This window comes from Anopheles marshallii, chromosome 3, assembly GCF_943734725.1.
Source record: "Anopheles marshallii chromosome 3, idAnoMarsDA_429_01, whole genome shotgun sequence".
NCBI classification, from domain to species: Eukaryota; Metazoa; Arthropoda; class Insecta; order Diptera; family Culicidae; genus Anopheles; species Anopheles marshallii.
In genome coordinates this window covers 30,285,099-30,312,097 of record NC_071327.1, presented here as the reverse complement: position 1 = coordinate 30,312,097, position 26,999 = coordinate 30,285,099, and the positions used below count along the sequence as shown (strand labels likewise).

At 39.9% G+C, this 26,999-nt stretch overlaps 1 protein-coding gene across 1 annotated transcript; it reads left to right on the top strand.

The window, feature by feature from the left end:
- The first annotated feature begins 55 nt into the window (after positions 1-55).
- On the top strand, positions 56-25,311 carry LOC128713563 (CREB-regulated transcription coactivator 3-like). Its single transcript, XM_053808424.1, has 16 exons — positions 56-169; positions 17,342-17,446; positions 18,346-18,472; positions 18,532-18,692; positions 18,804-19,036; positions 19,112-19,271; positions 19,357-19,749; positions 20,311-20,358; positions 20,933-21,172; positions 21,242-21,372; positions 21,447-21,525; positions 22,776-22,838; positions 24,399-24,440; positions 24,516-24,777; positions 24,906-24,920; positions 25,190-25,311. Exons 1-16 carry the CDS (start codon positions 56-58, stop codon positions 25,309-25,311), a joined length of 2,295 nt encoding a protein of 764 aa, XP_053664399.1.
- Positions 25,312-26,999: the final 1,688 nt, after the last annotated feature.

The window sequence follows — 26,999 nt, the reverse complement described above, 5'->3', positions numbered from 1 at the left end:
AACTACCGGGCATTGTGGAAATTCATCTCGCGAGGTTAAAGGAATCGGTGAAAAAATGGCAAACCCAAGAAAATTTAGCGAGAAGATTGCGCTGCACAATCAAAAACAGGCGGAAGAGACGGCCGAGTTCGAAAGAATCATGCGGGAGGTGTTGGACGTCACGTCAAAGGTGAGAGGAGCAATCATGGACGGGGTTTCTGTAATGGACGGTTTTCTTTCTGTATTTCTTTTTGGTTTTCCTTGTTATCCCACCCGTGTGGTGGTTGGTTTTTCTTTTTTTTTTTTTAAATACCAAAATCATCTCATACAAGCACCACTCACTTACGCTGTATTTCGTGGACTTAAAAGTTCAGCAGCGTGAAATATGTATTTGAGTGCATATGGGATCCCAAAGCATGCGTGTGTGAATTTATACATTTTCTTCCGCAACACAGGGCCATTGTTTCAATGTTCGGTCTACTCCAATACGAAAAACGATTGGTCGTTTACACTGACCGATAAGAGAGTTGACCTTTTATCATGGGGATGTGTCAACTAAAATGACTTGAATAATCGGCTATCCTACAATTTAGTTACGGTTTTATTCAGACATCCAACAACTATTTGCTCTTTCGTTTGGTAAGGAAAGTTAGATCTTTCCATTGCATACGTTAGTAAACGAATCGATCATCAATAATTCCATAAAAAGGATTGTCTGCATCTGAGGGTACAGCACATCGAATCTATTGCACTTGTATCGTTTATACTTCATAGTTTTAGAGCCGGCTTTTCTTGATTGTTGGTGATGAATTCTGTGATACTGATTGAACAATGTCCCGGATCATCCCCTGACGACAAAGGTTCGATGGAAGCGGTCAGAGTCATTACACTCTGTAGACTTGAGTATGATTTTTTTCTGTTCATTTAATATATTTTATACGTTTCTCAATATAAAAAAAAAACAATTTGCGGCCCGATTAAAGATTACCCGTCCACTATAGTTACAGGAGTTACTAGTAAACTACTTTGACATTCTGGGGAGAAATTTGAAAGTTGAAATGGAATTTGAAAATACCCTTTCTCTGATTCGGTGTGGCACTCACTTTACACTAGTACGTCTTCGAAAACCCCTGTGCCGCGTTTAATGGTAAGCAAACTAAGCGGTTGCGGGGGGCCCCGAGCTGAATAGGACTCCGAGCCGATGAGGTCCTAAGCTAAATCTTAACTTTCTCCAGGAAACGAACTAAGCCAAAGTGGGAGTATGTACATCGTGATGGATTATCATGCATTTAGACAACATTTTTGGATGGCCACCAAGGATCTGTTGTCCAGGGCAGGGGTCTCCCAACTATTCTGATCAGTTCTGAAAGGACTGATTTTAACGATTCGTCATAACAGCACTCTGGTGCCTGCAATATTTTTTTTTATCTTCAATAAGGACGGCCAGGCCGTATTGCTTACAACTAATGGGGTAGCTTAATCTAAGATACAATTCACTATCGTTTGAAGACATTTCCTTCTCCAAACAGTGAAAGGTCACCTTATTCCGGGTTACCCATCTGTTAATAAATATTAACATCGAAACTGGCAATATTTTCACGGTAGATGGCGTTGTCGTCGTTGATCTTTATTGTACCGAAATTGGGGTTCGGTTTGGGGGGTAACTGACAACAGTATCTTAAGGTAAAGCGATCCGAAGACCTAAGACCATGTAGGTTGACACAATCGGCCAAACAATTAAGAAGTAACTGAACAAAATTGAATTTATTATTTTTTCAAACGAGACCAGCAGTATTCTACCAGTAGGGAATATCCTAGAAAAAGCTGAACTGAACGTTCTGATACTAAAAATATTTTGAAGTGGTTAAGGATAACGCATGCCACAGGCCACCAACATTCATAATAACACTCAGAAGCAATTGACAAAACTCAAACCGAGAATCAAATGCAATAACTTCTAGGCAAGAGCAGACTGTAAATGGCTACGAAAAATGGTTCTGGGCAGTTTGGGTATGGCCATCCGATATTGCTTCTATAGATTTCATTCTATTGCATTATGATTGTATGCATTACATTATTTTCAATGGTAACCTTACAGCTCCCAACTAAAATTGTCTCCAACTCTGCTCAGGGTCTACAATGAGCTAAACCCGCCACTGGACGCAGACCAATATAGTGGATAGGAATTGTTACTAGACAACTTGAAATTTTATTTTTATAACATAATCTGGAAATACTATAATTTGTTTAACTTTAACTACTAAACATCAACAATACCGAAACATACCTTGGCTGATATCCCCGCCACAAACCTTACGGTGTTAATTTATGCTAACGTCATCAGGTAATCGTTTAAAGGCATTAATTACCAACGATCAGTTCGCGGGTTCGCGATGCGATCGGTACGATAGATTATTGTTAGTGTTTTGAAATTGTTGCAAACCCTCACGATGATATTCAAAGTGTGTGCGTGCAATTTTTTTTTATGCTTTAAAAAGACTTTAATTGAGTCTTTTTAAAGGCTTATCTGGAAAAATGGTCGGCATGAAGTAATCTGGAGCGTAATTCATTTGGAACCAAATCTTCAATTGGTTAGTTGAAGTTGGGTAGGAATTTTGTAAACCTTTTTCGGTTTCGACAATCTGTTTGAATTTAGCAAAACGTATAAATAGTTCCGATTCTACATTAAGGAGATTCACGCAACTTTTAGAACCTCTTTCGGCGTTTCTTGAATCTTCGCAAATCTCTAGTAATCTTGGATTGGATTTGAAATTCTGAATCTTGGATTAGGAGATCTAAGAAGATGCTAGACCTTTCTGTGACCTATGATTCAATTTATTCTTCACCAAAGATTCACAGAAGTTACTCTTGTCAAAAGATTCACCTTTCCACATTGAATACTGCAAAGTTCGTGCAAATAGTAACACTTGTTCGCACAGTGCTTCGAGAGGTTTTTATTAACCGCCGTTACCGGATTGTAACCCGTTTCACAATTCTCGGGCCAGGACTGGGTGTTGTCGATGATTTGAGGCTAGGGAGAGGTAGTCTATGGGCCGGGTGTGCTGAGTGCTTACGGTTCGTGCCTGTCGGTATTTATAAATAACGTGTTTAGCAGCAATCGCGATCCCTGTTTCGTGTCTCACACCGCTCCGCTACTAAAACAACGGCCAACGTACAATTTTTGCCTGCCAAGAGACTACTGCTGCCCATTGCAATCTTTACTGCGATCTCTGCGAGTGTGTGTGTCCCGTTTTCCGATACACCTGTGCACGGTAAAGATGGAAGTGTTTGAAAGGAAAAGTAACCTAGTAGCGTTTGTTCTCCTTGCCGCAGTTCGACCGAGGTGCATCGCTCTAGAATGCATTAATCCCTTGGTGAGTGACCAAGTTGAATGTCAGCGACAAAGCAGCAATCCCTGTTCGGTTCGCCCAAGATGGAGCCATACCGTGGTGTGGTAGAAGTGGGTGATGATAGGAGGAAACTGCTGTTGTCGCTAGTCACTGGGGAGGTAATTGGAAGGCGTGTATGTGTGTGTGGTCCATATTTACATATGGTGCTAGAACCTTGTATATGTGCGAACCATGTTTCGGTTTGTTGGTGCTGAGCAAACAACCCCTTCCGACACAACATCTTGGGCCTGCTGCTTGACAAGGGGGCCAACTTTTAGCGACAGCGATGTACCGCACCAGCAGCAGCTGCTTGTCTGCTGTTGGCACTCTCTTGGTGTACGTAAGAGAAGCAAAACGGATGCATTTGTTCGGTGCGGTGCGGATATTCCCGGAACCGCGCGTCGCCAATCATAATGTGTGGGACCGTTTGATTGAACCGGCATCATTTCTCAAAAGCTGGGCAATGATAGTGGGTACCACTGTGCGGCGGAAACTTGGTCAAGATAGGGGCGTTAAAAACCTGCTTCCCACCATTTCCCGCGCTCTCCGTCTCCCCGTTTCCCTCCTTCAGTGCCACTCGACTGCCAATTAAATGGCGTTTGTTGCGCGCGCGTTTCGATTCGATTACGACCTGAATGATGCTCGAAGCTTGATCTCGTGCAGGGCGACGGGCAAGCAGCGAACTGAAGCAACTGGAGCGCATGATAAGAACTAGCTTCCCTTATACTTTTGAGAGCGAGAGCAACAATCCTCCATGATCGCTGTATTGTCCAACTCCTCTCGGCTTAGCATCTTAACGCATTGATAAGCGTCCACGAACAGCGGCAACACACACGCACACAAACTCGTACAGGCGTACTGGCCTTTTTTTCTTTGAAAAAATAAACCAAAATTGTCAATTCTATCGTGTGGTCGTCGTGGGTCTATTGACGTTGTTGCGTTTGCGCGTGTTGTTTACGTTTTGTTGAAAGGTAAACGTACGCTAGAGGGTACGGAACTGTGGGTGGTGATGACATTAGCGACAAACGGGATGAGGGTGCAGCTTCATGCAGGGGTTGCACTTGAAGAATCGTTTTAGAATGCTTAAATGTTAACCTTACCTTATTTTCATTAGGTTTTATTTAAGCAAAGGAAAATTTTGGTTTATTATCAAACTATAAAGATTTTCTAAAATTTCTTCTGGATCTGTTGTTCAAATTAATTAAAAACTCTAAGCAATTTTTACTGCATTTTTATACAATTTAAGATACGAATATCTGAATATCAAAATTGAAATTGATTCATTCGACAAATTTTTACATTACAGAGCAAAAAGTAAACTCAAAAAGTAAAAAGTAAACAGCTATTCTTCTCTAAAATCTTATTTTTGAATCATATTTCTTAATAAACGTTCATCCGATACAACCCGTATTACACGAGGGCTTTTTGGCTGGTTATTTTCTGTCAAAATCCTTACTTTGACACAATGATCACTCTTTTTTCGGGTTGGCTAAAATCTGTCAAACGCGATTTGACAGAAAATAATCAGCCAGAAAGCCATCGTGTAAAACGGCCATATTTATCAATTTTTCTGTACCGGACCTGACGTACCTGACGTACACTTTCATTTATATAAATTGATTTATTGACAAAGTAGTGATTAATTTTGCGTCACAAATTATTTTTCAAACCTGAAATGTTTGACATTTTGTCTTAAATTGAAATATGTGCAGACCGGCTCCACAAGTACTGATGTTACATAACTATTTTAGTAATATCGAGTATATTGATCCCTGTAAAGCTTTGGCTAGTTTTTTTGACAAGTGACTTTTTATAAAAAAAAAATTATTTGTATAAAGTTTATCGACATTGAAATTTATAACTTGTTTTATTTATTTGCCACTGATCGTAAAAAAACAATCGCAGAATTTTGTTATCATTATATGCAGAATTTTATGACCATCGAGCGTGATGTCGAACGATATTTGCGTGGTTTCGTTGCTCTATAACCAATTAAACTTCTTTTGCCACATTGACCGCCCAGTGAAGTGGATGGAAATTCGAAATGCTTTCTCTATATATTTCTTTAACGTTCTTCTTCAGTGTCTTTGCCGTATCTGCTAAGTGTGTATTTTCACGTGGAGCCACTTCCCTCACGAAAGAAAGGTCTATTCATCGTCTATCGTGTACGGTTGGACGATTTTTCTGCTTCGCCAAAATTACAAACCGGTTTGCACAAGTACCGTAGCATAGCTGTTTGAACTCATTATGCTCGCTTGTTTTTTTGTTGTTTGTTTCGCTGTAGCCAGATGCGGCCCCATACGTGCCAGGTATGGGCGAGCAGCATTTGGAACTTAATCCGGTTTGTAATGCGTGTTTTTTTTTTGTTGCTAGCGTCATTCTAATAATATACTTCGAAACTTAAGATACCTGTTTTGGACGGGCTGGACATGACTGCGTCACACAGCCAGTCACGCCAATGAAATGTGTCCATAACTCTTTGACCTGCTGTTATGTGGTGGTGTGTTATGCTGAAGTATTTGGTACCGTGAAACAAATATTATTTTATTACTCATTACTACACAAGTTGCTTCGTCCGAAGTCATGGAGCAGATTGTTGGAACTAAAAATAGCAGCGCTGTAATGTTGATACTCTTCAGACCCGTATGATACGGTTGGTTTAGCTGTCACTCAAATGAATGTTAGTTGTAGCCCCGAAGGAAGTGGAGAAATTTATTAATTGGAAATAGATTAAACATATTAACACGATACTTTCTAATGAGCACATAATCCACTTGAATTAAATTTCAAAACGTTTCTTTTCTGTCCTTGCTTTATGTTTGTTTCGATCATCGATCTTCGTTAGAGGTGCGCCTAGATGTCTAGCGTGTTGCATACATTTGGGCTGTACAAATGCACTTTGACACATACTTTTAGTCCCGGTAGTATGCAGTTTCGTGTTTATGGGACCACACTACCCATGTTGCGCATTTGAATAGTTACGATGTGCATTAATCAAATTCAAAGTGTCAAGGGAATAAAAGTTTTTTTTTTACCAATGTCGTTGTTCCTCCAAAGCAAATTACCTCGAATAATTTTAATATTTTGTGCTTAGAATGTTCAACACGTTAGATTGGACGATTTCTCCCCAATTCCGTTCGCTCGAGCTTTACATAATGTTTGCATTAACGAGGATCAAGATTGTTTGAACACAGCGCGGTGACGCAGTGGAAACACACGATGACTTTGGGGGTTTTGGTCAGGTGCATATAATTTTAATAATTTATGAGCTTCCCTCGCGAACGAATTGCCCGCCATACATCATAGTGGGTGCGAGTGCGATTCCAAAACCGGGGTATCGGGATATGACTCACGGCGATGGTGTATGGTCAGGCATACGGAAAGGCTATCAATTTGTTGAACGAGATTTCATTTTTTTCTTGTCGTTACTGCTGGAATAGCCATTTGAACTTGATTCCTTCTTTGCCTGCCACTACCTTCCGATTGAGGTGGTGAGGTTTTAGTTTATGGTCTTGCAGTTCCGTTCCACTCCGAGAACGGTGGTGCATATTTAGCAGCAGAACAGTAGGGTGTGTTACTACTCACAGCTCTAGACCTCCTTCGTTTATGGCGAAATTATTGTACGTGATTATATCGTGCCTTATCGTGGTGTGCAGAGGCTGTGTGTGCCTTGCGTTTGTTGAGCGGAAGTCATGGCATTTCATAAGAATGCGTCTGCGTGCATACAAATTCTTGCCTGTGTCGCTGTTTTACTTCGATTTGGTGTGATTGATTCGGTGGTGGCAATTAGAATTCGAGCTCCCGTGACTCCTTCCACTTGGGTCTCTTATTGGAGTGTGATCAACTGTACCTCCTTGGTAAATTTCTGGACTTTTATCGAACACGCTAGATTCTTTAACGGCTGGACTTATCAAATAAACAAGCGTCCACATCCTCTCGATCTCTCTCTCCCTCCTCTATCACAACACAACATCGTCTCATATCTCATCTCACGCTGCCAATAATTCAATCCATGTTGGTGAGCGTGTCCGTGTATATGCTGTTGATTGAGACTTGGCACTTTCTTATTAATCGGCAAAATGTGAGCTTATCGCTTGAGACGTGGGTCCCGTGAATGGTTTCGGTAGGTAGTTAGCAGCTGATACCACTGAGGGGTTTGGTATTTGAGGCTTGCTTTGGCAGAAGGCATGGAAATAAGCAGGGTGCGATTGTGTACCAAAACACGTTGTAGAATTCCACGCCCCTCCTGGCTTTGATTTTGTCTAGAACGAGTTTGCCAACATCGTAAACCTTGGCCTGGAGCCGCAGCTGGCCCAGCCATTGACGTTTATGTTGCATCAGTATGCGTTGAATTGTGAATGATTTCCAGAAATGTTGACATATTTTTCAGTTGCACGGTTTTTTTAAATCGTGTGCTACATTGGCCAATCCGCAGCAAATCAATCAAGAATTGAATTCTTAGGTGTGGTTGCGTTTATACATCAATTACGGCGCATGATTTGGTTGATTTGTACTTTATATACCTTAAGACTTAAGTCGTGATTCGAATCCTATTAAAATCGTCAATATAAAATAGTATTAATCCATAAGCGTTGGTAGAGGTTTGCCTGTTTCTGCGTCATCTTCAATTCAAAAATTCCCTGTTTTAAAATGTCTAAAATGGCATCGTTATCAGAACCTTAGACATCAGGACAGGTACCTTAACTCGTTTGGACTGTTCCTCAATAGTTAGGCATGAATATCCGGCTGCATATTATAACCAGGTCTGGTCTGGCCAGTTTTGGCAGACATGACCTAGTAGACCATCACGCTTGGAAGACAACAACAGAGATTGGATCATGCTATTTTATTGTACGACTTTTATCACCCTAAATGTGACATTAAAAGTGAGGTATATTTTGTCCCGCATAGCTTCAATTCTTTAAACCCCAGTATTGTCGATCGTACCTTTTTTTTACAGAAAAAATTAAAAAAGAAAAAAACACGATTCGAACAGCTACGACTAACTCAAATATTGATCCGCGTGTGCGCACGCAAAGAATGGCGTCAGCGGCTTGTGAATATGAAGCCCTCGTGCTCCGTTCGCCGTTGTCGGTGTGGTAAAGATCCATCCTGTTGGTCTTCCTGGGAACGTCCACATTTTCGCCAACGCGCAACTTGAACAACATTGGTATATGTGTCAAAAATCCACACTCACGTATCTCACCTGCTCAGCAGAGACAAACAAATCAGCCCCGAACTCCCTCGGCCCGGGACACACCTGAATTTGAACGTACGCGCGAAACACGCGCAGTTCGCGCAAAGGTTCTTACCTTCATTCTTCTGTCTATAGCCGTCTCGTTTTGCGAGAGTCGTTGATGGGGTTGTGGGGGGAAAACACTCCTCCTCGCATACGCACATGTATCGGGCCACAACCTGCCTGTCTGGAATCCGGAAACCTCCGGTGGGTGCTCCGAAGATCGCGACCGACGAGACGCATTAATTGCAGCATTTGAAGCAAGCAACACCCGGGAAGGGACACAAACACGAGAATGTATGTCATCGGCGATGGCGATGTTTCTCCCCACTACCGGGTGCGGGTCTAGTTCGGGTTTCAGCGCGATCTTACCGCACACAGCAACAGTTTGAGAAACGCGCCGTCGTGTAGGAGCACTCGCGGTTCGCTGGTTCGTCGTTTTGTTGTTTCAGCGCGTGTTACGTCCACCACGCGCAGCTTTTAAGCACCGTGTGTCCGTCGGTTGGTGAGTTCCGTTCCGTGAGTGCCGTTTAAGCTGAGCTCAGCTAGGCAGTGCTGGCAGGCGGCTTGGATAGAGTTTTATTCAATTGTGGCGTCTTCGCGGATCGAGTTCTCTTAGTGCGTACGCGACAGCGCGTGTGTGTTTTTTTTGACAAGCAGCACATTGGTTCGCTCATTATATACTGAATTGGATGGTTTAGCTAGTGTTGTTGTGTTGTTGAATGCTAACTTGTGCGGTGGTTTCTCTTGAAGTGAAAAAAGAGCCATAATAGGCCAACGGTGCATCCAGCATTAGTAGCATTGTGCTTAGTTTGTTCGTTTGTTTAGTGAATAATCTCTTAAACAGAAAGTGTAATTGCTACGGAGGTGTGGTGTTCATTGTCCATACCTCCCTTAGGAGTCATAATATCTGCTCTCGCTCTCTATTCATCAACAAAAAGGCTTCTCGATTGGCCTCAAGATTGCGTCCAGTGCGGTGGAAAAGGTGCTCGGCACTAGGTGCAGCACCGGCAACATGACGAACCCGCGAAAGTACCGCGACAAGATCAAGATCCAGGAGGAAAAGATGAAGCTTCAGCAGCAGGAATTCGAGCGCACAATGCTGGAAGTGTCACCGATCTTCGATCGCAGGGTAAATGTCCCGAGTACGGGTGTTCTTTGCACCCAAAAATAAAGAAGGTAGAACCAATTCCCTGCTCTTCGCATCTCCCGGAGTTCCGCTCGCTTCCTTCGAGAGGCGCGGAAGGTACGCGTCATCGGAAAGTGCGTGATCATCATCGTCCATTTTCAAAGCCCCCCCCCCAAACAGTCTATGCTCCATCCGTTCGGCCCATTAAGTCGCGGATGGCTTCTCGTCGTGCGCGTCATATTTTTTTGTTGTTGGGAAGTACGAAAAAATTCTAAACGACGTAATCGAGCTTGACCTTCAGTCGTGTACCGGTGGTTCGGTTAGTAGCGATCGAAATCCACCGGACCGGTTTTGTGCCGCCCCGGAGCTCATCACCCGTACACCCCCGGGAAGAAGAGTCCGCTTATCCAGAAGAAGTTCTCCACTGGCAGGCGCAGTTTGGAGGCGCGTTAAGTTGGGCACCGCACGATACATTAGTGGTGTGTTGCGAAGTTCTTGAGGTATTTCAGAGCTGTTTGGTTGAGCATGAAATGGATGGAACCGGAACGGTTGGACGGTGGAAGGCCCAGCTTAAAATCCAGTTTTCGGCTTGGTGTGGTGAAAAGAATGGTGTGTCTCGTTGATATCTACTTCAATTTTTAGCGGATGCGATTAACGATGTTGTTTGTGGGTAAGGTTGATCATTTTGACGAAAGTGGGTTTTTTTTTTGCTGCCAGCGTCTTGGAAAACCAGACTTTTTGGGACAAACTTGTTGGTATGGCGAGTTAGGTGATTTGTGAGTGCAAAGGCGTTGGTTTGGTTTTTACATATTTGCCAACAGCAAAGCAGGAAATGGCGTGCTGTATTTGCGTAGAGTTTTTGTTTTGATTAAGGTTAGCAAACTTTTAGAGGCGTGTCTACATATGTTAATGAATATGGCAAGTGTAAGACTATTGTAAGACGAGGTTTCCCAAAAACCCCAATGGGTTTTGGTTCTATTTTGTCTTCAAAGGTATCTCGCACGATATGATGTAATTATTGTAGCGTAACCTGAACCTTATAAAGATATCCTTCAAACCATCAACTTCTAGTCATGTCTAGGTCATCCAGCCGAACCCTACAGCGAGACAGACACTTTTCGGTGTGTTAGAATAGCAAAAAAACCCGTAACCGTACGCTCACGACTCCTTCGTTTCGGCATAACCTATTTGTGTAGCTAACCGATACTGCTTGCCGGCCATTGCGGACTCACTCAATGCCAACGTAAATTTGCTTTCAAGAGTGAGCCAGTAGCAGCAGCGTTACGAACGGTCCGTAGTTGCATGGGTCGGATCAGGTGAGACAAAATAGAAACTCAACGTCACCCGAAGTGGCACATGGAACTAAAACAAAAAAAAGGCCAGACCAAAACAGGGAAGTAGTAGGAGATGCTTGAACACGACGTTCCGCAGTCCGGGCTGGTGGATTTTGTTGCGATCGTGCGATCGTGTTTTTGTTTTTGTGTTTTGATTCGGTTCGATCCTTCGATTCGCGTCGAGGGCGCCCCGAGAAGCGGGGTTGGAACATTTTTTTTTTTAATTTGCGGCCAGGACTTTTTGCGTCTTCCGATCTCTGTGGTGTTTCTTTGGCCCGACTGTGTTCGGCAAAACCTCGCTGTACGAATGTGCCACACCGGCAACGTTTTGCAGTGCAGTGGATGGGACTTTTCTTTGTATGCGCGCGTATACTTCACTCACGGACACGAATCCCAGTACTGAGTGCTATTGCTGCTGACGGGTGGTGTATGTGGCACACTACTTTCGTGGCACAAAAATTGTTTACGTTGCGTGTTGTGCTACGTTCGGTCACAATGTGTTTATTTATATACTTTTTCGCCACCATCTGTGGGGTTTCCGTTGGGCGCTGGGGGATGCTGGAGCTATTGGAAGAAGCTAGGGAAGTCAAGTGAACAGAGAGATGCCGATCGGTGTCTGTACTATCAATGGCGCCCCGACGGATGAGGGACCATCATCTTGGAACGGAAAGACGGCGAATCACTTGAAGGGATGAAGGAAAAAGTGCTAAGGTTTTTCGTTTATTCAGTCTCTTGAACTCTATCTCTCCCTCTGCAATATTGAGCAATTAGGAAAGGACGCAGTTACAAACACGAAACACATAAAAAAAGCCATCTACAAACAATGGAGCAAAACAGCAAACTGCGCCGTTCGGTGAATCATTACACAGCAATACTAAATGGGACGGTAGTTTGTAGTGTTTTCTACACAAATTCATACAACAACCATTCCATCTTGAAACATGCGTTACTGCTACACTTTAAGGGGATATGCTATACTACCTACACCATTTGAATGTACTGCAATACAATGTCAATTGACTCATTGACTGGTTTTCATATGTGCCATCGGAAGATATGTTAGTAGAACATATTTCAGGACAAGTTTTACTACTTTTCTTTATAATTTTAGACAATTTTTTGTTGATTGTTTGTTGCGTCCCGCAATTGGATGGTAAATTTTTGTTTCATTTGTTATCCATGCTTTTTTTTTGTAATCTTTCCAATAGCTTATATTTCGTCTTGCTTATGGCACAGAAAAATGGGCCTTGGTTCAGACAATGATTTTTTGTATTGTCGTTTCGTTTCCATCCCGTTATTGTATATCTTTTTTTAAGCTTTAAAAGATTTAAAATGTTTAAGAAAAACGATTGTTCACTCATGGTTGACTTCTACATGGCACAGCTCACCGAACGTTTGGCGTGGAGCTGCCGTGTGGCTTTCGCAAATGTTAGTGTGTATGTGTGATTTAATAAGCCAAAGTTAAGTAAAATGTTAGCGAAACATCCACTAATGATGCTAATTGCATACCTCGTTCGTTTCGGGTCTACAGACTCTACCGAACGGGGCGAGATAATTAATCAGCTGTTGCTACAAAACTTTTCATTTGGTTTGGTTATCAGCGCGTTTATAATTGAATCAGACATGGAGTGGAGTTGGAATAACGGGCAATTTGGTTTATTTTTTTGGTGAAAGGTGGATAATGTTTTTGCACAAATATTCAGTTAAAGTCTAACTGGACCTTAAATGAAGTTGAACTAAGCAATGCTCACTCAAGCATACCACATTTAGTAGGTATAAATTTGTGCAAAAGATTCATATAAGGCTGTTTTAAAAAGTAATACATTTACAAAGAAAATCAAAATACACACGCCTTTAACCGAATACGTTTAATACCATGCCAATATTGAACCAAAGATTCACATTGTGCTAATTGCTTTCGGGAAGGGGTGTCTTCTGATGTTGTTTAATTAACGATTCCTGTGTAATGGTGATGCTAAATTGTGTGGTTAAATACATCAAAATCAGAATCATCAATTATTGAACCTTAATAGTGGTGGGAACCTAAATATTATTGCAACAACAATTCTTGATTAACAACAAAAAGATGTTACAAAAGGAAGCTTTTTACTATAATACTCTACAATACTGCTAGTAAGGTCGCAAGAGAATGAGTAAAATTTACCGAACAAAATATAAAAATATGTGAATTTTCCACAAATGACCAATTTTGTGTGTGTGTCTATAATTTAATCACTCTCGTGCCGTGGCTCACTTGAACCAGATGTGCGTGTAATGGTGAAAACTAGCTATGAATACAACAATTTTGTTGATCCTGTGCTTTGCGCGATCGATGGAGACGCCTAGTACTTGTGGTGTTATTATCAAAAAGTAATTAGTTCTGAAACTTATATGGATAAATTATTTAAAATATCTTGTATATTCTTAAACACTTTACTCCTATACAACATAAAGTGTGCAAAGTTTAGCAACAGTCTCTGAGTTGCAGCGTGTGTCGCACACTTTATACTATAGTGTTAGAAAAACCCGGAATCAGAACTAGAAGCGGGGTGTGTGGATATGGTTAATTAATGTTGTTTAACCATACCATCAACCCCTGTTTGAACTGGCCATGTACCGCGCTTTGACCTGTTGAGCAAAGTAAACAAAGTTAAGGACAACACAGCAAACATGCCTGTACGCACTTAGAACACTCACCGTACGCAAACGGCACCTTTCGTCTAGTGGTAGAAATCAATTTCCATATTGAAGGTATTGAAACAGAAAAAAAGGTCCACCGCGGTTCCACTTCATTCGTTACGCGTGTCACTCATTTCATGCCCGCGTGGAACTCGTTTTTCGTCACGCTAAGTATCTACGGTTTCGATCGATCTATACTCAACCACACACAGTCACAACCAGTCGTCACACACACACACACCCGCATGCCAACACAGCTCAATGCGGTTGCGAGCGAATGTGAGTGAAGCGGGAAGATACACACAGGCGTCAATAATATAATTTGCATTTGAGTGGTAAGAAGCGTCTCTTGTTGCGTTCCATGTTGATTCGCAAACAGACTCTCTCGCCCTCTCTGTAATATTGAATTTGTATAGCGATGCAAAAGCAGGAGCAGGCGAAGAACAGCCTCATTGAGTTGAGCCTGTATGCGGTTCTGTTATAACGGAAGCAACAAAGCTTCATAACCCACGACGCACTTCGAGCCAACGGAAAGCAAAAAAGCGCGCGCGTGCGTCGGTTTTTGTTTACCTCGAGCTGTGTTGTGTTGATGATGGAGGAGGCATTTGTGATAATGGCGTGTGTGTGTGTGTGTGGTAGACATTGAGCATCAGAACACCTGAACACTATGTGGCGGGTATCCCTGTAAGCGGAGTACCAAGCAAAAAAAAAACCCCTCCAACATATTGCCGAGCCCTCGGTTTTGTTTGTTGTGAAGGACCTCCCGCGGTTGCGCTACGGTTGTGTGCGTGTGATGGGTCTGTTGCACCGCAACGAAAAATGTCCATAACAACAGACGCAACATGGAGTGGCATAATGTTGGCACTCTGGGAACTGAGCGTTTTTTTAAGCTTCTTTGTTGCGAAATCCTGTTTTTTCCACTGTTTTCCATCTACAAATAATAGGGATTTGCAAAATAGAAGAGATTCTGAAAGTGTGACACAAAGAGAGAAAGAGAGATACCGAGAAAAACAGACTGAGGAGTTTTGTTGGGAAAATGAAAAGCATCTATTTGCTTTCAGCTTTAGTGTTATTTAATTATCCAATTTGTGGGGAACAAAAGGGAACTGCAACGCCGCCTCACTGTACATTGTGACGGATTACGGTGCTACTCCAAACAGTACACTGTTCAATTCAGCTACCAACTGATACAACGCGTTGCTAACGGTCGAGAGCCATCATTGTCAGATGAATAGCACTTCGCAGTTTCCCACACGAAAAAACAAACGTGTTCCATACCATACTGGGGCTATAATGGTAATGCAATTAATGTGTACTCTTAATATGTTTATGTATTACTGCGCGTTGATACACGACGCGGAACGTGTTATTCGGTTGTTCACTCGACTAAATTGATCGTATCGTAGCAATTATTGAAATGCGATAATCGGTGATCAGTGGCAAATGAGGAGGATCTCCCGGCAAAGGGTGGAAAGGTGTGAAGCTTTGTAGTAACGCACCTTAGTAGTAGACAATAAGTAAACGGGGAAAATGGCGGTCGAAGTTCTAAAAAACTACATGTTGGAACAGTAATCCGAGCATACAATGCCGATAGTATGCCATGGGATTATTTGATGGGAAAATAGAAGAAGAATGTGCGGTAGATTCATCAAACTAGCAACTGTACTTCAAGAATATTTGTTCTTAAAACTTCAATTTTTTTTCCATTTTTCATGAACGTTTTGCATTAAAATTTAAATATAATTTTATCTATTGAATAAACAGTGAATTGAACTTAGTTGTTTCTCCAAACATCATCACATCTTTTCGTTTATGTTAATTTTCAAATGATTTTCTTTTTAATTATAAGCTACGATGTCTAGGACTTCTTGAAAAGAATGCTTAGCTTGGAAATTACTAAATTATCGTAACGTTACTCGATGTCATTCCAATGACATCCGGGACCAAATACCCTGCTGAAAAAGTCTTCTGAAATATGAAAAAGCATCTTCCTTTTTCATGTGGCTAAGTGGGTTAAGTGGGCTTGTGTGAGCACTGAAACTATATATAAGACCTATATAGTCCAAACTTGCGTTATCATGTGTTTCGATTTAACCACCATGTGTTTCGATTTAACAAATTCATCTCGAATAAAATCATCCATATTCTCACCTCTGTGAGTTTGTAGCAATGGTATTGATTCTCAGAACTAAAAAGACGGTTGGTAGACAAGTTTATTATTCAACACTTTTCAGTTGCTTAGTTTTCGATTCAAGTGTGCTTTTTGTGAAATTTCCAATTATCAAAAAATAAACTCTCCATCGGTTTGCCTCCTCTTTGGGGCTGTTTTTCTTATCCCCATCGGGGCTACACGGGGCAGAACATCAATCAACTTTTCAGCCCCGGTGTATGGAATTGCTAATGAAGTTGCGTTGGAAACATGCGTCTGGCACTGGCATTGGGGGAGCTTGTGACGAAAATGGATTCCGCTATCTCGCTTTGGTTGTGAGATAAACGATGAGCGTCTCAAAGTGGTGCAAATGGCGTGAAGATAGCAAATTTTACCCCTTTTCTTACGGCACTAGTGTTACGGCAAGGTGTTGAAAGCTAATTAATCTTAAGCCATGCTTTAAAATGTCAAACCGCGCTTCTCTACAGTTTGGGGATCAGGACACCATAGTCTTATGTTTTTCCGCCGGTTACACTATCTGTCAACACTGCTGTTGTCAGGCTTGTCGGTCGTATCGCTCGGCAGCAAGAAGCTGATGAAACTGTGTGTGAGCGGCTAGCTCGTCCGCAAATAATTATGTTGGGCGGTTAGATGGGTATATGAACTATTTAAAGATTTATGCCGAATTGGAGTTTCGTCGCACTGTTTTGAAATTTTAATCAGCTTCTAACGGCATTAAGATTGCCAAATGCGGGAGACGTTCAAGAATGCAATATCAACGATTAAGGTTGTGCAACGTCAGGGAGCTTGTTTGCTTGTGGTTTGTCCCGAAATTGCCAGTTCTAATCATGTTAATGTTTTATTTCCAAATAATGTTATAACTAAAATCTGCAACGTTGCATTATTTTTAGAAATTTTTGTTTCGTGATTAGTGTGATTTACATTGGTCTTACTTTTTTACATCTATAAAAGCTACAACAACTATACATATAAGTGTTTACGATAGTTCCGGTGTCACTATTTCGTTGACAATCTGTTACCCAAAGCGTTTTCAATTGATGTCTTGTTTTACGTACATATTCTTCCGAATTCCCAACCGCACCTGTTTGATAATTGATTATTTACTCGCCTTTTTTGATTATCTTGCGTCACGCCGGCTTCCGGAATTCCACGACCATCTCGTCATCTCACTCGACCAATGGAAATCGCAATGCATCAACAATTTGAATAATTCTGTTACCGGGGTACGGTCACCATGCGCCCGTCTCTACGTGGGCAAACATCGCCCATCTTGTCTTTTTGACCGTGCCTTGCCGCGCGCGCCCCATCATCATCATCATCGTCATGGTCGTCGTCACCTTTTTCTTGATCATCAACCAAACACCATTTGACACTGTCCGCTTTTGTCGCGTTCGTGCGTTGTGCGTGTCACCTACATCATCCCAGGCGTCCAAGAGTGTTAACCTGTCACCGACGACGGGCACCCTGGGCACGTTTCGAGGCGGTTCCCTGCCCAACGTCAATAATGAAAACAAACAGTACCAGGAAAAGGTTTTTATCGTTTTTTTTTACCGAATGCCCAACCGGCGGCTCATTTCGCTTATTTGGTCCTTCGTTTATTGATGTTGATGTTCATTTCCATGCGTTATGCAGTAGTTTTAGAGGGTAGAATTAGCCGTGAACAAGTTTCGCTCCCAAAGTTTTGTCTACCTCTGTTTTTCGGCTTGTTAGCTGTGTGTTTTCGTTTGAATTATCTGATTCCTACGTAGATAATAGTTATACTTTTCATTCCTTTCAACTGATCAACATTTTATTTACGCTTCCTTTCTGTTTTGTTATAACCAAATCAAGACATCCCCATTTAGCATAGCATTTTTTTACTTTTGACAAATGTTTCTTAGCTGCATGTTAACAAAATCAATATGATATTACATTTTCCGAAAACTTACAAAATAAAATATAATTCCTGAAACATAAATTTTATTCTCAAGCATCACCATTGGATGATTGAACATCAAAAATAATTTAACGGAATTGTACTGATTGTTTCTAATAAATCGTTAGCGTTAGCGTTAGAATAGTATGTGGTTTTTGTAAAAAAAAATATGTTGAACGCAACAATTCGTTCATCATATTTTGTTTGGGGACCGGTAGTGTTTACAAGACGTTCATGCGATGGAGGCGCATGGTGTTTATTTTTTGAGTATTAAATTTTCATCCTTTTACTGCATGGTGACATAGAATAGCAAAGAAGAAACATCATTTTAGAATAGTGTAAGGTGTTAGCATTTCGATTACGATTTCCCCATCGTGGTGCACTCTTCTAAGTGTTTTGTCTTGTTCCACTTTCTACTTTTTGATGGAAGTTTATTTAATTGTGTACCTTATAATACAACTTACAAGCATGTGTTGTGATGCAGAAATTAAAGCCAAACTTTTCTCTATTTCAGACGGACGATGGTTCTAACTTAACCGAACTGAAACCGTACTCGCAGCCGGAAACGATCAAGGTGAAAAAGGAAATAACGCCTAAAACCAGCACACCAAGCCACACGAGAGAGTCTAGAGGTAAAGAAGGTTTGTTTGTTAGATGCATTTATCGATATACGATTAACTAGATGTTAATTGGTTTGCAGGTCGAACGCCCGGCGGTCCGATGCGCAATCGGCAGGCGAGTCGCAACCATGACACGTCACCGTACGGTAACAGTACGGTTCACTTAATTCCTCCGATGGAAAACAACTGGCACCGTTCGATCTCGGATTCGGCAATTCATCAGAGTCTCTGTCAAAATCAGGTAATTCTAATGCAATATGTCAATAGCTGTGTAATAAATGTGCGCTAACGCTGTGTTTGGCAAACTGTGGCGGGGTTTTCCCCCGCTGTTTGCTGTTTGGTTTATTTTTAGCAACAGGACGGCACCCTTCTTACCACTCACACACCCCTAACGCTAAGTCCAACAGTGCAAAGAAAGATTTCAAATGCTCAACACATTTCGAAAGTACACAACAACCACATGACCAACAATCATCATAATCATCATCATCACCACCACCATCCTAGTAATCATCACGACAATGGATCAACGCAAGATATACGGTCACGCTCCTCTACGGCCCTGCCGAGGTTACCCGGAATCAAGTGAGTCATCTGCACAGGCATCGTAACAGAGAAAGCATTGCAATGAATTCCTGTTTTTTTTCTTCTTCGCGATAGTATCTATCCATCGCAAAACCATCCCGACAGTATACAGATTCCGATACCGAGCAACACTGGTTCGTTACCGGATTTAACTTCCGTCGGTTATCCCTCCATGTATCCGGCAACGTTGGATCAAGAGTACGATCCCAACGGACAGAATCACAGCTACTGTCCGGTAAGTAACAATAGTTTTGCAATACAATCTCAGTATATCGTAATGTGACTAATTCTGTGTAATTATTATTCCTCTTTGATTGCAGAGTCCTCTTGGTACCTCACCTTCGTCGCTTTCACCAACCTCTGCTATTCAGAACCACCACCACCATCCACATCCGAGGGCCAACAGCTTCAGTGGCGGTGTCAGCGGAAGCAGTGCAGGTGGAGGGAACGGCTCCGGCGGTGGTGGTGGTAGCGGTGGAGGAGGAGGAAGTGGTGGCAACGGTGTTGGCGGGTACCCCATTCCTACTAGCCATTCGAACAGTGGTTCCGTCAGCCCAACGGGTAGCGGTATCAGCTGTAGTCCTAGTGCGTCTGTAGCCCCAATCGCAATCAATAATGTGAATTTGGTGAACGCTGTTAATCACAACAATGGCGCAAATCTTAATAATGGTATCAAGGGGAAGAAAACCAAACCGCAAACCATCTCTAGTCAGGTAAGCGATGCGGACCGTTCGATTGGGATAATTGGGCGGAAAATTGAGATAGTGTCAAAGAATCACTTTAAATACATTCCTACCGTACAGCGAAGCGATGAAAACAATTTAAAATCAAAATTGTTAATGGGTTTCTAGTGAAGAATTTGGAAATTTTTCGAAATTTGATGTAGTGAGTCACCTAGCCATGTTTATAAACAACCCAACATTCTAGTCTTATTTCTTATATCGCTAGTGCTTCTTCTGTTGCACTGTTTTACCACTGATTCTAACCATTATTTTCTTGCTTCTATCTTTGTGTAATATCTCTTCACCATTAATGATTCCGTTCTGCACCTGTTCACTTTGCGAAACATTTATTTGGTAATGATTTTACTGTTGCTTCCTCATCATTGTTCACAGCACACATAAACACCCCAATCATCTATTTCTCTCCATAATCACACATACACAAACATACACATATGCATTTATCTTTCCTTCTCAATTGCAGCTTGCCTGTGAACGTGTTGTGTTATATTTACTATTGTTTTTTTTTCTTTCATCGTTAATTTTTTGCAGCCTTTTTTATCTGTACCAGATAGTAATAGATATTCGTTTATGTCGAAGGTATATAATTTTATTTATTATTTTTTTTATTTTCATACCGAATCCTTCTTTTCTCCATCTCGCAATCAAATTTTCCGTTTCATGTATTAAAATATTTATTGTTCGTAAATTCAATTGAAATGTAAATGTTTTGTTTGATTGATATAAGTGTTGATGTTATTGTGTAGTTTTTATTACTTGTTTTCACAATGGTATGTCAAACAAACATACCGTATGAAATAGTGAACTAAATCAAAAGGAAAATTTGTTAGAACGCATAAAACGCACGCACAGTAGAATGAAAGTCAGCTCTGCAAATTCTGCGCTATCTGCTAAATTTTATATCAACTAATCTAATGAAATTGCTAGTCGAATATACGCTCTGCTAAAAAGAAATGTTCCAAATTCGTCAGTGTATTCTGATCTATGAAATGAATTATAACAATATATTGCAACATCAACCTACAATGCGATGGACATTGTTTTATTTTATCTTTTCATCAGTTTAAGATGTTCATAAAATTGATTTTCCAATTGAAACCCCAGTAACCGTTTAATGAAACAATTTCTTGCACGCTATATTTTGTCTCATTAGGTCAACAATACTTATGACACTAACCAACAGCAACAGTCAGTGCAACAGCAGCATCAACACCAGCAATCGCAGGCACAGTCTCCACAGCAGCAGCAACAACAAGCGCAACAGCAGCAACGAATACCAACCCTAGATCAAATCAACTACGATAGCTTCACGCAGATCACAGACGGTCTGGCATCACCTAACCAGAACTCTCCCGAAAGCATACTGTACGGATCTCATGGAAATATGTCCCCGGTATGTTTATTCGCTTGCTTTCTCAAAAATGATATAACTTTAACGATATACCATCCTCATTAATTGTAGCAAATTATGTCTGACTACCGAACCCGACCTAGTCCCGGTTCAAGTCCTGGGCTTGCGTTAGTGAATAATCCCGACTCCAATTCCAGTGCACCTTGTAGTCCAGTGTCCCATACCGTGGGATGCAACAATGGGTAAGTCTGCAAGAAGACAAGCCGATCTACAGATCGGTATGTGTAACACAGCTTACCTGTACTCTTTTTTGCAGACCAAACTACGACAAATATCCGCCTAATGATGTTTACGTGCAAAACACCCTACCACAGTATTTGGAACACATAACATTGGTGAGTATGACATTCAACGGTTGCGGAACCAGTTACCATGAACTATCGGATGTAAATGTGGTTAATTTTAAGTTATCTGATCCATGCATCCTCCATCTTCCACTCTCCGTCTGTGCTCCATTGCCAAATTGAATACTCTATTCATCTACACACGCGTGTATAGATATAATCATTACCATTGTCATTGTTACGGGTTTCTTTCGTTTCGTTAGATTTTACATCTTCATCACACTACTTCTTCTATCGATTGGAAATATACTGTGCTGTCTTGTTATTTTCTTACGGATATATCGTTTTTTGAGTTACTCTTTATTATTCTTATTCTTTTAAAATAACTGCTTTATCATTTTCCTTCCACTCATTCCCCTGCCGTTAATTTAAGAGATGTCAACAAAGAAGAAGAAGAAATGTTACGGGATAATGCCTACAAGATACAGGAATAGGTTTTCATGATTCGGAATGAGTAGTGCTAATACAAGTTTTACTAAAAGAAATGATTTGCTTTAAACTATAAGCTTTGAACACTCAATACATTTATTGATTATTTATATTATTAAATAGATTGTTCATTTATGAAAATAATCACCAGCAAAATAACATAGCTCAGAATATAAGAATACACCGTTTTATTGTCAACATACTACAGTTATTTATGATAAAATTCAACTATAAACTGTCACTTCTTATGAAAATATAAGGCACATTTTTTTATTCAGATTAACAGAGTGGAGAATGAAATAGAACAACTTCCTTTTAGAATTAGTAACCCAATTAATTAGCAATCATTTTAAAGGTTCGTAAGAGAAAGGAGAAATAGTACCATGAAATCAATTCTTTTGCTTCCGCAACTATTCTCCAGGAAAGTGTTGATGCGGTTTTTAAGATGAAAGGTTAAAATTAAATAATTAGTCCTCTTACACTAGAACACTGTTTTGTGTCTTTTTGTTCCCCACCTGTGTACTATATCTTTCATACTCTGTTTTGAGTTTGTCTTTTTCACTGTCTACTCCGACGTATTTGTGAAGCTCTTCATCTTTGGCTACGATGTACTAAATAACGCTTGATTAACGCAACGCTACTGTTTACCTTCTCCCCCTCTTTCATTTCGAAAACGCCTGTGATCGCCGAAATATAAACTATTGCAATTTGAATAACACAAAACGAAACCACTAACGATAAAAACAAAACAAATACAATACAATACTCAAACATCAAACCGCGCTCAACCGTTCTGCATCATCTTACCTCAGGACTGGACTACGCTGGTTCAGAGTTTAGTAGAGTCCGGATGTACATTAACCGCGCAAGTGCAGGTTGATAACTTTTTTCTTCCACTTACTTACTTCTTTTTTCATGAGAGTTATAGAATGTAAAGTTTAACGTATAGTTTATTGCTGCGTTTTTTAATTGTGGTATTTTTCTTCGCTCCACTTGTGACCTTATTAGTTAAGCATTTTGCTTTGCTGTAAATTTAATGCAACATTTTCCATTATCCCGGGTGTTTAACTTAATTCGTCAGTTTTTTTAGCAACAATAACTCAACGTGCCAGTTCCTTCTATTTTCTGCTACATATTATTTTTTTATTTTTGGATAAGCTCTTTTCAAGTATGAATGAAGTTTGGAAATATTTTTAAAAGTATAAATCATGTTAGAGCATTGTAGGGGTAAAAGTTTTAGTAGTTGGTATTAACCAATTCCTAATTGAGTCTACCAAAGCAGGAACATTGCCCTAGTATTCAAGTTGGAGCACACCCACATATTTTACTTGTCTATGATATACCACCTTCTATATCAGGTGCTGCTTCTTTAGATTATGAAATCATCGAGTTTGAAATATGCAATCTATTCGAATTTCCTTCCTTTTCATCACTGTATGATTGTGATTTATCTATCTAGCGGCTTTAAGCTGGTGGGACTCCATGAATTAATCAATGATTTAAGAATCGACAACTTACGTTACACCCTACAAAACGTTGTAGGCATCATAACATTGAGTTGTTTTGTAGCTAGTTCATAAAGCCACAAAACATAATTTCGTCATTTCTACGCCAAACGAATTAAGTTAAAAATCTTAAATTATCGAAACCGAAGATAACTCATTTAGTACTCTCAAAACGAGTATATATTATACCATTATACCAATGATTGGCAACATATCCACAAACAAACAAAATAATGCATTCACTATCGATTTTGCTTCTTTGTCAGTTGCGACTGTGTTAAGATAATTATATTCTTATCGGCTTAAAATTGCAAAAAAAGCAACTTTTTACATTCTGATTCATCTTGTCCAGGATGATAAAGAATAATACGTTTTGTAGTTTAAGTAATATGTATTATTTGTTTTTCATTTCCATAGGTTTGTTCATTATTAAGTCCAATTACGCATGTGTGTTGTTATTCTTCCAATTTAACATTTTCTGTCGTGATATGCTTCTCTTCATACATCTGTTTGATGTCTTTTAGTTTTATCGACTTTTTATTCTCTTGAATCAGTTTTGCCTTTTCAAGGTGTTTGCTTGCTGTTACGTGTTCTAATATTATTTGCTTTCTATGCGACGGTAGCTTTCATTCGCTGATAAGTTTGCACCAACATACTCAGTGTCATTATGGTAGACGATACTTTAAAATTTCTTCAATTCTTTTTTCATATACTATCATATTCCTCTTTATCGTTGTTTGGTCATGTATCATATATCTTGTTTAGTTTCAGTATTTTTCTAGTCTGTTTACGGCTTACGGTTGTTCGTTCATTTTCATTTCGTGTATGTTTATAGAAAGTTTTTTGAAAATAATTACTGATTAGAATTTGTTCTTTTTTTCTTTTGCATTGGTTTTATTTTATTACCGTTCATCGCTTGCTAACGGACAGGGTGACACCGATTTTACTACAAATCAAATGGTCTTTAGTGGGGTAAGTTTTTCTGTTTCTTGTATGTTACCATTTTAGGTAAAACATTGAGATAATATTTTTGCTTTCATGTTTTAGTTTGATGAACCCTACTTGATGAACAATGGCCTTGGTATACGAACTCATACCGGCCATGGTAATGGGCATTCTCAAATACAGCAGACTACGACCCAGCAGACAAACCAGCTTAATTCGATCAACTGTCAGAATTTGCAGAATATGCAGAATACCAACATGAACAACATGTTCAATGGAACGACAGAACCTCTACTAAGCCTGCCCAACACACAATCGCTTATCGAGCCGCAAACACCAACGATACCGGAGATCGTGTTTACAGGTATATATACTTACTTACTATATCCTTTTGTGTTTCTATTCACGTTAGTAATGTGAAATTTCACGAATGCTGCATATCTCATCTGCTAACTTGCTAATGGTTGTTATTCATTCTTCATTCATTTACAGATTATTCGACCAGAGGTAAGTAATCCGTCATAACTTAGATCAAATTATGTTTCAAAGGATGTTTCATATTTGCTTTAATAAGTTAATAGTAGTTCATGTCATCCTTCAAATAACGTCAAATAGCAGGAGTATTCTAGATAGATATCCATATCTCGGTTCTGTGCGGCTTACTTCAAAATAACTGCTAATGGGTGAGCTTTGTGCTCATTCGCCATTGGTTGTTTCGTTTTTCACATTCGGTTTATATGTAGTTTAACGTGTGTCATTCATTTTATCTCTTTTAGACGATTTTGAAGCTGATCTTGGGCTTGGTCATATGGATTTTCAAAGCATTCAAATGCTTTCAGACACCAGCACGATGATAGACCCAATGGATGAGGACAGTTTTCGACGAGACTTACAGTAGAGCGAACCAACATGCGCAGGGCCTATCGAATATGTGTCCGTTAGCCGCATAGTTGTTTGTTGATCGGCAGTTCAACGTTACACAGTACTGGGCGTAAAACCAAAACATAGAAATCACTGTTGGTTGGGTGGGTGGCGGGAAATAGTTGATGATAGCTGTTATTCGAGGCTGACCGCGTACGTGGTAAAACATAAGATGGGACGACAAAATGTAAAATTAAACGATGCGAATTGATTGTAAAGTCTAGCATACCTGCATCTCTAGCGTTAGCGAGCTGTAAATGGTTATGTTTTAAGGTTCAGTTAAACCTTTGCCTACAATACGCGCATTGACATGTTACATTACCTAGATGTTTTCATTTTTAGAACTAGTTGACATTAAGCTGTTTTATCTTAATACCGGATGGGTTAAATGAGCTTTTAATTTTGAAAAATGTTCTTCGCATACCGAGCTATGGTTTTTCTGATTTATGCTACGATTTCAAACGTAAATGAGTTTTCTTTGTTAACGTTGGTTTGTTAAAAGATTTGTGTTACTTGTTTTGTTTCATGTTGGCAAACAAACTATTAGAAGATGTGGAAATACATTTCATCAGAAGTTAACAATTGTTTCATTCTGTTTGCATTTCCTTTACTATCCTTATGGAGGAGCTTTTAATAACTGGATTTATTTTACGTTTATCAAATGGATAATGTTATTGGTTTTGATAAATGGCAAACACATAGCTTTTGAAGTTTGTGTTTCCTTAACGGGTAAGAAGGGGATTTTCAAATTAACGCCAAAACTTGGTGAATTAAAGGGTAGGCATAATTAATTGTCATGTAGCACAAAATTTGATTAAAAATCATTGGCATGATCCATGGGCTATTGTACTTTTTTTTTGCTTCAAATTCGTTTCAATGCGGGTTTTGAAAATATCTCCCCCTACAGATGCTCGATTTTACGATTTGTAACAGTACGCTTCATTTGATTAAATTTAAAACTGCTCGTTAAAATCTTGTGCCGTTATTCATTATCTCGAAATGATATTTGCATGACGATATAATTTGACGAAATGTTTTTTTTTTATTATTATGTTTCATCGTGTTTTGTGATCGAATTTGAGTGAAGAGTTAAGAAAAGTGCTAGCTCTCAATAACAAAGAGCAAAAGGAAACAGGTAGAGAGGGATTTGTTAAATAACAGCATTAGTCTATACTAATAAAAATCATGTTTCAATTCGAGGTGGGAAACATCATCGGATGGAATGGAAAGAAAGAAAAAAAACGGAACCACTCGAGTAGATGTAAATCTTTTTACCATACGAAAGTAACCCCATTATTCAAGAGGAGTGGATTGCTGCAGGTTGGTGGGGAAAAACGACAGTAATGTTCTCTGTGTAATGCTCTGTTTTAAATGTCTCTTAGCAGTTAAAAACGAAAAACATTGTGCTATTTACTGATAATAAAACGGGATGATAAGTTAGGATAAAATGTAGCTAAGGTTTAATGCAAGTTTAGGTAGGAAACGAAAACAGCAGATAGAGAAAAAAACGAATGGAAAAAAGGATAATAAAGTTTGTGAACAATAAAAATGGATGGTGAAGAGAGACCTTTACTTTAACATGAAGGATAAAGATCTAACTATATCCGGTACCCGAACAATACATGGAAGATGATCATACTTAACAAATTTCACTGGAAATAGAGC